General features: G+C 39.2%; 1 protein-coding gene across 1 annotated transcript in view; it reads left to right on the forward strand.

Annotated features, from left to right (window-relative positions):
- The window catches only part of LOC128735087 (uncharacterized), a 203,967-nt gene that overhangs the window by 174,579 nt on the left and 14,387 nt on the right, over positions 1-15,001 (forward strand). Inside the window, exons 7-8 of the mRNA XM_053829572.1 lie at positions 5,854-5,988; positions 6,050-6,360. Coding sequence (XP_053685547.1) covers positions 5,854-5,988; positions 6,050-6,360 — 446 coding nt within the window. The remainder of the gene's footprint in view (positions 1-5,853; positions 5,989-6,049; positions 6,361-15,001) is intronic.

The raw sequence follows: 15,001 nt of genomic DNA on the forward strand, positions 1-15,001 counted from the left end.
AGTATACGATATAGTCGACCGCGAACAGCTATGGCAGATAATACACGCGGTTGATCAAGCTATCAGCATCTTTGGCTCGAGCAGCACGTTCCTCATCAAGCTATACTGGAGCGAAAGATTTGCTACGTGCCTCCCATCTAGCATTTTCATATATATATCTATACCTATAAAGAAGGATTTCTGTCTGTCTGTCTGTCTGTCTGTCTGTCTGTCTGTCTGTCTGTCTGTCTGTCTGTCTGTCTGTCTGTCTGTCTGTCTGTCTGTCCGTATGTTCCTTATAGAATCGAAAACTACTGAACCAATCGGCATGAAAATATGCATGTAGAGGTTTTTCGGGGCCAGGAAAGGTTTTAGTGATGGTTAGAAACCCCTCCCCCAACTAAGAGGGGGGACTCCCATACAAATGAAACACAAATTTCTGCATAACTCGACAACTAATCAAGCAAATAGAACAAAATTTGGCATGTGGGTGTTTTCGGTGACAAGAATTTATTCTATGGTAAATTTAGACCTCTCCCCTCTTTTTAAGGGGAATTATAACTCCTCTCCTCTTTAAAAGGGGGGGCTTCCATACAAATTTCCTCATAACTGAAGAACTAATCAAGCAAATGGAACAAAGTTTGGCATGTAAAAGTTTTCGAGGGCAAGAATATTTTCTATGGTGAATAAGGACCCCTCCCCACTTTAAGAGGGGGGGCTCCTATACAAACTAAATACAAATTTCCTCATAACTCGCGAACTAATCAAGCAACTGGAACAAAATTTGGCACGTGGATGTTTTTGGAGACAAAATTTTTTTCTATGATGAATTGGGACCCCTCTCCACTTTAGGAAGGGGGGCTCCTATACAAATGAAATGCAAATTTCCTCATAATTCGAGAATTAATCAAGCAAATGGAACCAAATTTGGCATGTGAAAGTTTTCTAGGGCATGAATATTTTCTATGGTGAATTAGAACCCCTCCCCACTTTAAAAGGGGGGGCTCCTATACAAACGAAATACAAATTTCCTCATAACTCGAGAACTAATCAAGCAAATGGAACCAAATTTGACACGTGGGTGTTTTTGGAGACAAAAATTTTTTCTATGATGAACTGGGACCCCTCCTCACTTTAGGAGGGGGGCTCCTATACAAATGAAATACAAATTTCCTCATAACTCGAGAGCTAATCAAGCAAATGAAACCAAATTTGGCATGTGAAAGTTTTCGAGGGCAAGAATATTTTTTATGGTGAATTAGGACCCCTCCCAACTTTAAGAGGGGGGGCTCCTATACAAACGAAATACAAATTTCCTCATAACTCGAGAACTAATCAAGCAAATGGAACCAAATTTGGCACGTGGGTGTTTTTGGAGACAAAAATTTTTTCTATGATGAATTGGGACCCCTACCCACTTTAGGAGGGGGGGCTCCTATACAAATGAAATTCGAATTTCCTCATAACTCGAGAACTAATCAAGCAAATAGAACCAAATTTGGCATGTGGAGGTTTCTAGAGGCCAAAATATTTTCTATGGCGAATTAAGACCCCTCCCAACTTTAAGAGGGAGTGCTTCTACACAAATGAAATACAGATTTCTTCATAATTTGAGAACTAATCAAGCACATGGAACCATATTTGGCATGTGGTGTTTTTGGAGGCAACCATTTTTTCTATGATGAATTAGAACCCCTTACCTTTTTAAGAGGGGGGGCTCTCATACAAACGAAATACAAATTTCCTCATAACTCTAGCAAATGGAACCAAATTTATCATGTGGGTGTTTTTGTAGGCAAGAATATTTTCTATGGTATATTTTCTATGGATTTCCCCACTTTAAGAGGGGGGGGGGGGGGCTCCTATACAAATGAAAAACAAATTTCCTCATAACTCGAGAACTAATCAAGCAAATGGAACCAAATTTGACATGTAATTGGTTTTGGACGCAAGATTTTTTTCTATGGTGAATTGAGACCCCTCTCTTCTTTAGAAAGCGAGTTATGGCCCATCTCCCCTTTAAGAGGGTGGGCTTCCATACAAATGAAATGCAAATTTCCTCTTATCTCGAGAGCTAATCAATCAAATGGAACCAAATTTGGCATGTGGGAGATTTTGGAGTCTTGAATTTATTTTACGATAGTTAGAGACCTCTCACCCCTGTGATAGGGGGATATGGACTCTCATACAAATAAAACAGAAATTTTTGCGAAACTCAAAAACTAATCGATCTCGAGAAATTCGAGACTCTTCCATAAAACATTAGTCAATACAAGACCACAAAAACTATCTATAGTAACACTAGATCATTCAGGACGAGACGGTCGCGAGTGTTGCTGGTGACCCGCCGTCGGAAGCGCCGCCCACTGGGGGGCTTGCAAAACTCGAGATTGTGACAAAGATCATCCGAGATTCATGATTTATGTACAACACAGGTTAATTTGTGGCAATACGAAGTTTGTCGGGTCAGCTAGTAACAGATAAAAATCAGCATTACGTATAGATATACATGCTAGTAAATCACATTTGATTCGCAAAATTGGCATATCTGTACTATTTTGGAGGCGATATAAGTAATTAGAAATAATTTTCAGCGTTGCGACTGTATAAGTATTTATATACGACAATATCCGATTAGGCGCGACCCGCTTCGTACTGCTATACGAGTTTGTGCTGGAAATCGTATGTATGTCAGTTATTATCATTATATACGATAGAAAATCAACATGGGCCCATTTTATCAAACTTTAGTTACGATTTCGAATTTGTTGAGAGACATTTACGATAATTTTCGTACATTGATATACGAGTTGGTGCTAGCTGGGCTGTTTCGGGGGAACTCTCGAGTCCTTCCGAATCACGCCGATGAGGATGAGACAAGGGAACGAACTGCATTGTATGCTATTTAACATAGCTATTGAAGGTGTGATCGTGAGTGTGGTGAGCGAGAGGAATGATCTTCGGCAAAAGTAGCCAACCGCTAGCCTTCACTGACAATATTGATATAATTATTGGAAACCTTGGGACAGCAGAGGTAATCTACGCTTAAGTAAAAATTGAGAATTTGAGTTACAAATCAATGCGCCGCAGGCCAAATATATAAGTAAAGAAAAGGATAGGAAAAGGTTCTGGAACTTGAAGTGGTTGATGGGTTCATATATTTGGGTTCTCTGATCGCCGCCGACAGTAACACGAGTGAGGATATTTCACGACGCATTCAAGCTGGAAGTCGGGCATATTTTTCTCTCGGGTAGACGTATCGCTTAATGGGTATGTCGTGTAAAACTGATGATGCATAAAACGCAGGAGGCGGAACGGAAATTAACCTATGAGCGCCCATGGAAGATAGTAATGTCCTAGCACCTGATCTCCAAGAAGTCAAACGAGAAATCGGGCTGCTGAAGACCAATAAAGCCGCTGGGAAGGACCGCCTACCGGCAAAACTTTATAAATATGGCGGAGATACGCTAGCAAAGGCTCTACACTGGGTTATTTCGAGGATTTGGGAGAACCGGAGGAATGGATGGAAGGAGTGGTTTGTCCCATCTGCAAAATGGGGTGATCGGCTAGACTGCTGCAACTATCGTGGTATAACGCTGGTAAACGCCGCCTACAAGGTACTCTCCCAGATCCTGTTACGCAAGTTCTCACCGATAGCACAAGGTTTCGTGAGGAATTATCAGGCGTGTTTCATGGGGGCTCGCGCAACTTCGAACTAAATTTTTACAATCCGACAGATCTTGCAGAAATATCGGGAGTACAACGTTCCCACGCATCACATCTTTATTGGTTTCAAAGCAGCATACGATACAGTCGATCGAGACAATGGCAGATAATGCACGAACACGGTTTTCCGGACAAACTGACGCGACTGATCAGAGCTACATTGGATCGAGTGATGTGTTTCGTACGCATCTCTGGGACACTCTCGAGTCCCTTCGAGATGCGGCGAGGGTTGAGACAAGGTGACGGTTTATGCTGCATGCTGTTCAACATCGCTCTTGAGGTGATCCGAAGAGCGGGAATCGAAACGAGAGGTACGATTTTTACCAAGGGTAGCCAACTTCTAGGCTTTGCAGATGACTTCGATATCATAGCCAGGAACATTGCGACGGCGGAGACAATCTACGCCAGACTGAAAGCGGAGTCTAGGATAATTGGGCTAAAAATAAATGTATCGAAGACCAAATACATGAAAGGAAGAGGCTCAAAGGAAACAAACGCGCGCCTCCCACGGACAGTAACCGTTGATGGTGACGAACTAGAAGTGGTAGAGGAATTCGTGTATTTGGGATCGCTGGTGACCGCGGACAACAACACTAGTAAGGAGATTCAGCGGCGCATCCAAACGGGAAATCGGGCCTACTTTGCCCTTCGTAAAACGCTACGATCAGGAAGCATATGCCGCCGCACGAAGCTAACAATGTACAAAACCCTTATAAGACCGGTAGTTCTTTATGGACTTGAAGCCGTGACGCTGCTCACGGAGGACATACGCGCCCTTGCCGTGCTCGACCGGAGAGTACTGCGGACGATATTTGGCAGAGTACAAACTGAAAGCGGAGAGCGGCGGAGGCGCATGAATCACGAGCTACAGGTACTACTTGAAGAGACTAATACTTAAGGACAACTGTATAGCGAAATCTGTTCTCTTCAAGAACCCCACCAGCGCTAGAAATAGAGGGTCCCAATAACGTTGAGGCCCACTGGCGAGTGCCGGAACGGTCGATGAATTGGCGACAAGTAACCCAGGAGACAAACTCTTGATACAGAAAAAGCCAATCTGGCTCCTTACGGCGTGGCTTCTTTTTCTTGTCTCTCTTGGTGATGTTTTTATGGACCTTGCATAATTTCTTGGTGGCTTTTCCAGTGGATTTCGGTGCTATTTCGACGAGAGTTAAGTTCAGCTAACTTTACAGAAACTCACCATGACATTCATACTAGAAAGCATTCGGATTCACAGCATGTACGGGGACCAGTATGGTCACGTTAGCTATATGATATGGTTTCTCCCATGCAAACGAGTTTTCACGATTCATCTAATTTCAACCCAGTGCGTATCAGTTACTTCCAGATACCATTATTTCCAACCGGAAGGAGATCATGGGGCAATATTATTATTTCTATATTACGATTTATATTATGTACTCATATAGAGAATCTATTCAGCTAACCGTCGTATTACAGAATGTATCTAAAAGTTTATAAATTATAAATCTCCTTTTCGTTAATTTTTTTTCTTAATCAGAATACGAACTATAATTACGCTCAACCGACATTGTTCGTAATTTCAACTGCTTATATATAACTAATATTTCCATTGCATACTCGCTTTGTTCTGAACAGCAACCTTTATCGTTTTTGTAAAAAGATGAATTGTAGTTGAACGTACTGCTCCTAAGCTTTGAGAAATTTTAAAACGACCGAAATTTTTTTCGTGTGCTAACCCCAGCATCCCCTGCTGGTTGCAGCTTACGATTCGAACGAATGAAGATGCCATAGTTCCCTACGAGGCAATACGGCACACCTAGAGTGCAGAGAGCTAGTGACAGGCGACGCGTAGCCACCGCACCGTGGTGTGTTGGTGTGTTGTTGGTATCTGTAACAAATAAATGAATAAATGGGATCGTCTACCCCGGTAGTTGCTGATAAAATATTCATATTTTAATTAAAGGCACGGAAATAAACCCCGTTTGGTGGTATTTTCGTTTTTCGATGGTTTTCTCTTCTTGCGGATGTGCAATCACAGTGCAAATATGTGCCACTGAATTTACGGTTCGCTCTTCGCTAATTGTGTGATGTAAATAAAACGCAGATGGAAATTAGACAATTTTGAACTAACCACAAACTCTTTCTCCCGGTTTGGTTTTGCAGGTAATCCAGACACACTGATTTGCGGAAATTGTCGAGAGATGTTTACGGATTTGACGGAGCTGCTGGACCACAAGAAAACATACTGCAAGCTAAGATTTACCTGCAAGTGCATTTCACCAGCCGCTACTAAAAACAGTAAGTAGTCTCCCCAACTTGAACTATTCAGTAACAATCAACCGGTCTGTTGTATCTACAGAAAACATCCCTCCGTCAGCCAAACTGCTGTGTGTGGCCTGCAAGGATTCGTTCTCCAACCCATGGGACCTGATGGTTCATGCACAGGCGGCTCATATGGTGAACATTTACGAACTGGGCGATTCTTCGGATGAAGATAAATCCTCCTCGGCGAGCGTCAGTTCGGAATCCCTCAGTCTAGCTCTTCCACCCGGTAACGGTTCCTGCAAGCGGCTGTCCAACGGCAGCACCGACAGCATCGAAATCTCCAACGGCACTCATCACGTGGAACTGGATCAACATGATAAGGACAAATCTTCCGAGCAGAACGAGGTAAGCAAAGTACACAAACAGATTAATCTTCAAATCTGGACCGTGCCTGGACAAAAAAGCTACTTACGCAGTCATAGTCATAGTCTCGGCAAAGCGCATTTTTTTGTGCGATGAGAAAAGAACGCGCTCGAACCGGGAAATGAAAAGTTTCCCTTTGATTTATTCACATGGAAAGTTTCGCACACTACGGGGAGCGTCCCTTTTCCTTCCCGGGGGAAAGATGAAAAAGTGAAAATCTGCCATCTGTTTTCGGCTACTGCACAAGATTTTCTCTTTAAGATAAGCTATCCCCAGCGGACTGGCAACTGCGGAGCGGAACGAACGCAACGGATCCGGCAGAACTCTCGGCATGAAACCGTGTGGAAAAGCACTGGCAGGGGAAAAGTTTGCCGAACCATTTCTTCGCATCACTAAGAATACTAACTTGGCTATTGGTTTATGCACTGATCCGAAGTACAAATTTTTGTTTGGGAAAAGTTTCACGGAACTTGTTGAATGCATTACGATTGAAGAAATTCAATAGCTTGAGGAAATATTAACTTTTACAATGTTGATTCAATCACGGTGAACGCGACACACCGTGTATACTTGATGGTGGACTTTTCGATCGATTTCAAAATTTATTTATTTGTAGCGCATTCCCGATATATATATTGCAATTCATTATACAAAAAACTATTTCGAATCAATATAAATCTAATGCCTTTTATTTCGCTTTTTAAAGCCCTCTTAAACAAATACAACCAACAATTTTAAAAAGTTAAAAAAAATCAAAAACTATTAATGTTCGAAAAAATATTATATTTTGAAGATGCGCTTCGGGTCAAATTGATGTTAATGCGTTACAAAGGTAAACGAGCAGGTTAACTGAACTTTCAGAACCAGCAAGTTTTTTATTTCGTTTTGATGATTGATTAATTTTAATTAAACTTTGAGATCAAGTTTTCCATTTAACTACTTTATTGATAATATTCTGCATGAACACTTCAGTGTTTGTTAATTTGTAATTCTATATGCGGTCCAAAATGCCCAGAACATCTGTCATCCATATCTGTGTCATTTTTAACCGCATTTTGAACATTTTTAAATAAAAAATCAAAATTCAATCATCATTCAATCAATTCATTGATCTCAAAAGAAAAACATACGTAAATCGAAAACACTTGATGGTCATGCATCGTACTAAGTTTCCCAGTAAACCAACGATCAAATTCTTCTTCCTCCAGCATCCCTCAATTGGACAGGCTATTTCCAGTGGAAGCCGCCCCTACGCTTGCCGATGGATAAAATATTAAGCCACTTCAACACAATCCCTTCCACCCTTGTGGAAGAGCCGCTCTTCCGAACAAGAAGGCTATTGGAAACTTTGCCCGAAAGGATACAGCAGAAAGTGGTAAATGCATAATCCCAGCAGCAATCTGTGAAACATGTTTTTGGATTTTGGTGAGCAGCGTAATCTGCCGCCAACAACTGCCCCCGATGCTGGAAGGAGTGACGACCGATACTAATGTTGATGGCGGAACTACTTGGAAGGGGGCGAAAATGCGGTGCAAAATGGACCATTTCCTCAACCATATTCCGCTTCCTGACGTTAAATCCGATAGGAAGCAGATTATCGAGAGTGGATTCCCCGTTCTTCGCTGGCAGGCTACAGAGCTTAAGATGTTCTCTCCGGAGTAGCATTGAAATCCGACATGCTTCTCGGCTACCACCACCACCACCCGCTCCAATAGGTTTGATCCGGTACCTTTTCCCCCCTCGACAGTCTAGCACAGTTTGGCTGTTGATAAAGAGGAGTTTGACACTTGAGATGATTTTTATGAGCTTGGAATAAAATTTAATGTTTAATTCGATTAAGCCGATAAAAAGTGTCCTGGTTAAATAGGTATCAGGTTTGCGAGTTTAAACTGAACCCCTAGCAAAAAATCAGTTACTGCTATTTGCAGTTGAATAATTTGTAGGTATCAAAGAGTGAATACAGAAATTACCCTTTATTGGTTTCTATCTATCATTCAGATTTTTTACCCGTGGAGCTTGGAGCAGGAAAATTCTTTGGTTTTATTTTATTGATAATGGACAGATTTTTGAAAAATTCATGAATATGCACGCTGGGTTAAATAGTGTACAGCCCTAGGTAAATCAATAGGAATTATTTCCAATTTATTTTTCAACTAGCTGACCCGACAAACTTCGTATTGCCGCAAATTAAACTGTGTTGTACATAAATCGTGAATCTCGGATGACCTTTGTCACAATCTTGAGTTTTGCAAGTTTCTGGGGAGTTCATGGGTGTTGTAATATACAAATTTTCCTCACAGTAAAGTAGAAAACAACTCCCCTCATTGCTTAGCCTGATAAAATAAAGCGGATAGCATTTAAATATTCGCCATCATTACAAACCATTCCGCCGAATACCATTTTGCGGAACACCAATTCTCGGTTGACCATAACGCGGAATATAGAGTTTCGCAGAATACCATTTCGCGAAAAACCTTACGCGGGATGTACCATTTCGCAGGGGTGACCCAACTGAAGGAAAGTAATAGCGGTCAGTAGATCTAGGAAAACAAATAAACCTAGATAGAGGTAATCTCTACGGGGGGCTGCCCCCCGCAGTAGCCGGCGCTTCCGACGGCAGGTCGCTGGCAACACTCGCGGCCTGTGGCCGTCTCGCACTGAATTATCTAATGTTACTATTGATAGTTTTTGGTGGTCTTGTTATTGATTAATGTTTTATGAAAGAGTCTAAAATTTCTCGAGTTCGATTAGTTTTTGAGTTACGCAAAAATTTCTGTTTTATATATATATATGATAGTCCTTATCTCCCTACCACAGGGCTGAGGGGTCTCAAAGCATCATTAAAAAAAATTCCTGCCTCCAAAATCCCCCACATGCCAAATTTGGTTCCATTTGCTTGATTACTTTACGAGTTATGAGGAAATTTGAATTTCATTTGTATAGGAGCCCCCCCCCCTTCTGAAGCGGGGAGAGGTTTCAATTCACCATAGAAAACATTCTTGTCTCCAAAAACACCCACATGTCATATGTTGTTCCATTTGCTTGATTAGTTCTCGAGTTATGAGGAAATTTGTATTTCATGTGTATGGAAGCCCCCCCCCCCCTCTTAAAAGGGAGAGGGTCATTATTCCCCTCCTAAAGAGGGGAGGGGTCTCAATTTACCATCACCACCAAAAAATGCCTAAAAAAACACCCACATGCTAAATTTAGTTCCATTTGCTTGATTAGTTCTCGAGTTACAAGGAAATTTGTATTTCATTTGTATGGGAGCCCCCCCCCCCTTCCTAAAAAGGTAAGGGGTCTCAATTCATCATAGAAAAAATTCATGCCTCCAAAAACACCCACATGTCAAACATGGTCCCATTTGATTAATTAGTTTTCGAGTTATGAGGAAATTTGTATTTCATTTGTATAGGAGGGGGAGGGGGTCTCAATTCACCATAAATTGGGGAGGGGTCTCTTAAATTGGGGAGGGATCTCAATTCACCATAGAAAAAATTCTTGTCTCCAAAAACACCCACATGTAAAATTTGGTTCCATTTGCTTGATTAATTCTCGTGTTATGCAGAAATTTGTGTTTCATTTGTATTGGAGCCCCCCCTCTTAGTGGTAGGAGGGGTCTCTAACTATCATAAGAACCTTCCTTCGCCCCAAAAACCCCTATATGCAAATTTTCACGCCGATCAGTTCAGTAGTTTTCGATTCTATAAGGAACATTCGGGCAGACAGACAGAAATCCATTTTTATAGGCACCTGGCAGAAATTTTACGAGTCCTTTTTATTTGTACTTTTGTACAAATATGTACTTTTTATTTGTCGATTATTTAAGGAACAAAGATTGGTGACGGAGGCCTGAATATATGTAAAGTCTCGAAAATACTAGGTGAATTGACTATGTAGCTGCTAATAAATGCGCTTGCAAGCTAATCGTAAACTGCGTGAGTTTATGATCAGCCTTTAAGTGCACTTGCTAGCAGTTAGTCAATTCGCATAGTATTTTCGAGGCTGTACATACATTCTGGTAGCAAGTATTATTGAGATGTTACAGTTAAGTATTTTTGTGACGTTACAAAAACATTTATATTGTTACATAACAGAAATAATAGGATTGTTACATAACAATGGCAATAATGTAACGTAACGTTACATTGCTTTAGTGTTATTGCAAAGTTACATAAACATTATCGCAATGTTACATTGTAATATAACAATGTTATGTAAAAAAGTGGGAAATTTCAACCATCCTGTTACTCTCAGGTTACGTAACTACAACCTCACATCATAAACATTACCGCAATGTTACATTGTAATGTAACAATGTTATGTAAAAAAGTGGGAAATTTCAACCATCATGTTACTCTCAGGTTACGTAACTTCAACGTCACATCATAACACAGTTACGTAACAATCTGGTTAATGTTATGTAACAATGTTGACCGGGTACATATCACTCGAAATTATAAAAATCCACGTGCTTGAGTGGTAAAACCTTGTTTTTTGTGAAATTTATATAAACCAGGCTATTGCAAGCAAGATACAGGATAACTAAAGAGAACATTCATATTTTCATGTAGTGCCGGAGCAACATGGTTCGATAAGACTGAAAGATATTCGAATCTCCAAAACTTTGGCTTGAACCGATACAAAACAAGCATAAGGATCTTGTAGAAAGTAGAAAAACATTCCAATGATATGCAAAAACTGCTTTAGGATCACTGCTGTGTTCGATTAGTTAAGTCGCCACACTAACTTTTACAGTATTCTTCAAATTTATGCTCTTTCAATTCACTATTTTAAAAGTGTTTTTAAAATAACTTGTAAAACAGCAAATTTCTTACAAAACCTGACAAAAATTTAGTAAAATTTATATCGAAAACCAGTTAAAAATTAAATTTACTGAAAAATTTTTATGAAATGTACCGCATCTGACATTTGTTTTCGTTTTTCTCACCATCGCAGCAGGTAGCGACACGCCGGCATTTTTTACTCAAATTTGTCAAATAAAGCTCATTTCAATTTGAATTTGAACGGTTGAAAAGGCATTATGAAAAAGCTGAAAGGTTCAAAATTTGACATTTACCTAATTCACGTTGCACTGCTCTTTTAGTGTGACTTTATACCATTCTAAAGTCCCTTTAGTCCCACATTGTACTCTTGTTATTATTTTTTTCATTCTTGTATAATTTTCATATCAGATTTTGTCTTTGTGTATAAAAACCGTTTTATGTTGATTTCTGCATTATTTTCTTATCTTTTTTGAAATTTTTGGAATTTTAGTATCATTCGTCGCTTATTTCTTGTAGTCTGCTTTGCCTTATTTTGTTTTTTTGTACCATTTTGGTATGATTTTAGCATCTTATTCGTCATTGATGTATTGCTCTGTATAATATTTTTGATAATGTATGTATGTATGTATAATGTATAATATTTTAGATGTCTAAGTTTTCATATCATTTTCAAACGATATTTTTGTCCTTGTTCTACTCCTATCATTTTGTGTTGTTTTTATATCTCTGTTTCTCTGTTTTTCTACTATATTGCTTTTATTTTCGTGCCATTTTTATGTCATTATTGTTTCATCGGTTGTCATTTTTGTATCAGTGCATTGCGCTTTGCATCATTTTAGTAACGTTTCCGTGTAATTTTTGTCGTGAATCGACTAAACTTATTTTGTACCATTTTTATGCAATTTTTGTAACACTTCTGTATCGTTTTGGTGTCATTTCTGTGTCAGTGTTTACGTTACGTTTACGTTACGTTACGGTTCTTTTTGAGTGCTTGTCTTTATTTATTTTTTAAATATTATTATAGTACAATATTGTGGGTATGAAATGGGGAGAGTTACCTGGAAGGAGCGTCAAATATAGCTCTGGCTCTCTCAAGTCACTACCTAGCGCCTTCTCGAAGATCGAAATCAATAATGATTCGGATCAGATGTTTACCCTGCGTCGGGTTGCTAGACAAGTTCCGCGAGTACAACTTGCAGACTCATCATCTGGTTGTGGACTTTAAGGCGGCGTACGATTCAGTCAAACGAAATGGGGTATGGCAGATAATACTAGAACATGGTTTTCCGACGAAACTAATTACGCTGATTCGTGCGACGCTGGATGGGTCAAAATCATGCGTCAAAATAGCGTGTGAGAGCTCAGCCACTTTCGTGACAGTGGATGGACTGAAGCAAGGGGAGGCACTCTCTAAACTGCTATTCACCATTACCAACAGAGAAAACAGCCTGGAAATAAATAAAAAGAAAACTTATCCAATTTAATTCCGCTATGTATACATATGGGTCACTCCATGTCAAGTGACCGAGAAAAAGTTCAAACGTGTAATCGACCTTCACGGATTTGATCCAAATTTTGCCAGATTGTTCGTTTTCGGTCAGAAAGTAAAAATCCAAAATTTGGTACCTCCATTTTTAAGGAAAATACCCGATTTTGTCAAAACCTCTTTTTGACGTAGGACTACGTCTTTGTTTACTATCTGGGACTGGGTAGCACTTTGTGAAAACGAAAATAGAAGTGTAACGTTGGAATGAAAGTTTTCAAATGCTAATAACTACTAAACTACTGAACAAAACTGAACAATTTATATGTCTCTGAAAAGATAAAATGGCCAGCAATTTTATGGAGGGGGCGAGAAAGCAATTTTATGGACGGCGTAAGAGGGGGGGGGGGGTTTCTATACAAATGAAACACAAATTTTCTCAAAACTCGAGAACTAATCAAGCAAAGGGAACCAAATTAGACATGCAGGGGTTTTAGAAGGTAGATTTTTTTTCTATGGTGTACTGAAACCCCTTCCCCTTCTAAGAGGGGGGGCTCTCATACAAATGAAATACAAATTTCCTCATAACTCGATAGCTAATCAAGCAAATGGAAACAAATTTGGCATGTAAGGGTTTAAAGAGGTATGAATTTATTTTATGATGGTTTGAGACCCCTCACCCCTGTGGTAGGAGGATAAGGACTCTCATACAAATAAAACAGAAATTTTTGCGTATGTGCCATATTTTCTGCTATGTAACAAACGGTAAGCTGTGAAAGTAAACTAGTAAAACCTTCTCAAAGCAAAAGACGGTGAATCGAAGCCGTTAATTTTTATGCCTCTTACCATTCATGTCAAAAGAGAATGACATTCGAATGGCACGTCATATTTGCGATGAACGTGCTTTGGCTTTAATGTTATTTGTAAACAATGGCCTTTTTAAAGGCCACAAGCGAGTAAAAGTAAGATTATTGAAACATGCCAAGCTACGCATAATCATAATACAATAATCTAATACAATAATCTGTAGGCTGGTCAACTTTTCAACTTTTATGATACACACAAGTGATTTTTAAAAGAAATCTTCTATGTCTCAATGGTTGCAGGCGTTATACTTATGAACCCCCGTCCACGTATTTTCAAAGCCACCATTGCATTCAATGAAGAATTGAATCTGAATATTTTGCTCTTCTCTTTTAAACAATGGCACTCATAGATTCTTATAAACATATAGTCCTACGTCACCCATTCGTACAACCCTTAGGGCTGTATACCTTGTAGTTTTTCTTTTGCTTATATCTCCGGAAATATCAAGTTTAGAAAGATACTATTTTCACATTTTCAAAGGAAATCATCCAAGGATTTCCAAAAAGATATTATTTTTGAGCACCAGTGCTGCCAAACATTTTTAAATTCAATTTGAAAACTAAATTTACATTTTTCTCTCAATGAAGACAATTTTATCTCAAAAATTTCAACTTCATCTTGTTCCGCAGTTTTTACATAAGAATCACTTATCGCCCCGAGGTATTCTTTACCGATCGTGAGATACAGCGTTTTAAAGCAAGCAATTAATTGAGGGAATATCCGATCAGCACCAAATTTTCGATTTTTGCTTTCTGACCGAAAACGAACAATCTGGCGAAATTTGGTTCAAATTCGTGGAATGGCCCATATGTAATACATAGTAGAATTAAATTGGATAAGTTTTCTTTTTATTTAATTCCAGGTTTCGTATTCTACTGAGACAGTCCAAAAACTTCAGAGAAAACAGCAAAATCAGAAAACAGAAAAAAGGAGACTAAGTAAACAGAGAATCCTCAGAAATTCTAAAATAGAGAAAACATACAAAACAGAAAACAGGGAAGTCAGAAAACAGAGATAATAGGGTAGACAGAAAACAGAGAAATCAGAAAACAGAAAAACAGAGAAGTCAGAAAACTGAGGAAACAAGGAAGTCAGAAATCAGAGACAGCAGCGAAAACAGGGAAGTCAGTAAACAGAGAAAACAGGGAAAACAGTAGTCAGAAAACAGAGAAAACAGGAAAATCGAAAAACAGAGAAAACATAGAAATCAGGAAAAAGGCAAGTCAGAAAACAGAAAAACAAGGAAATTAAAAAAAAGAAAACAGGGAAGTCAGAAAACAAGAAAACAGGGAAGTCAGTCAGAAAATATAAGGACAGGGAAGTTAGAAAACAGGGAAGTCAGAAAACAGAGTACCCAGAAAACATAGAAAACAGGGAAGTCAGAAAATATAAGAAGAGGGAAGTTAGAAAACAAAGAAATCAGACAGCGTAGGAGTCAGAAAACAGAAAAAATAGGGAAATCAGAAAACAGAGAAAACAAGGGAGT

The sequence above is a fragment of the Sabethes cyaneus genome, chromosome 2, assembly GCF_943734655.1.
Source record: "Sabethes cyaneus chromosome 2, idSabCyanKW18_F2, whole genome shotgun sequence".
Classification (NCBI taxonomy): domain Eukaryota; kingdom Metazoa; phylum Arthropoda; class Insecta; order Diptera; family Culicidae; genus Sabethes; species Sabethes cyaneus.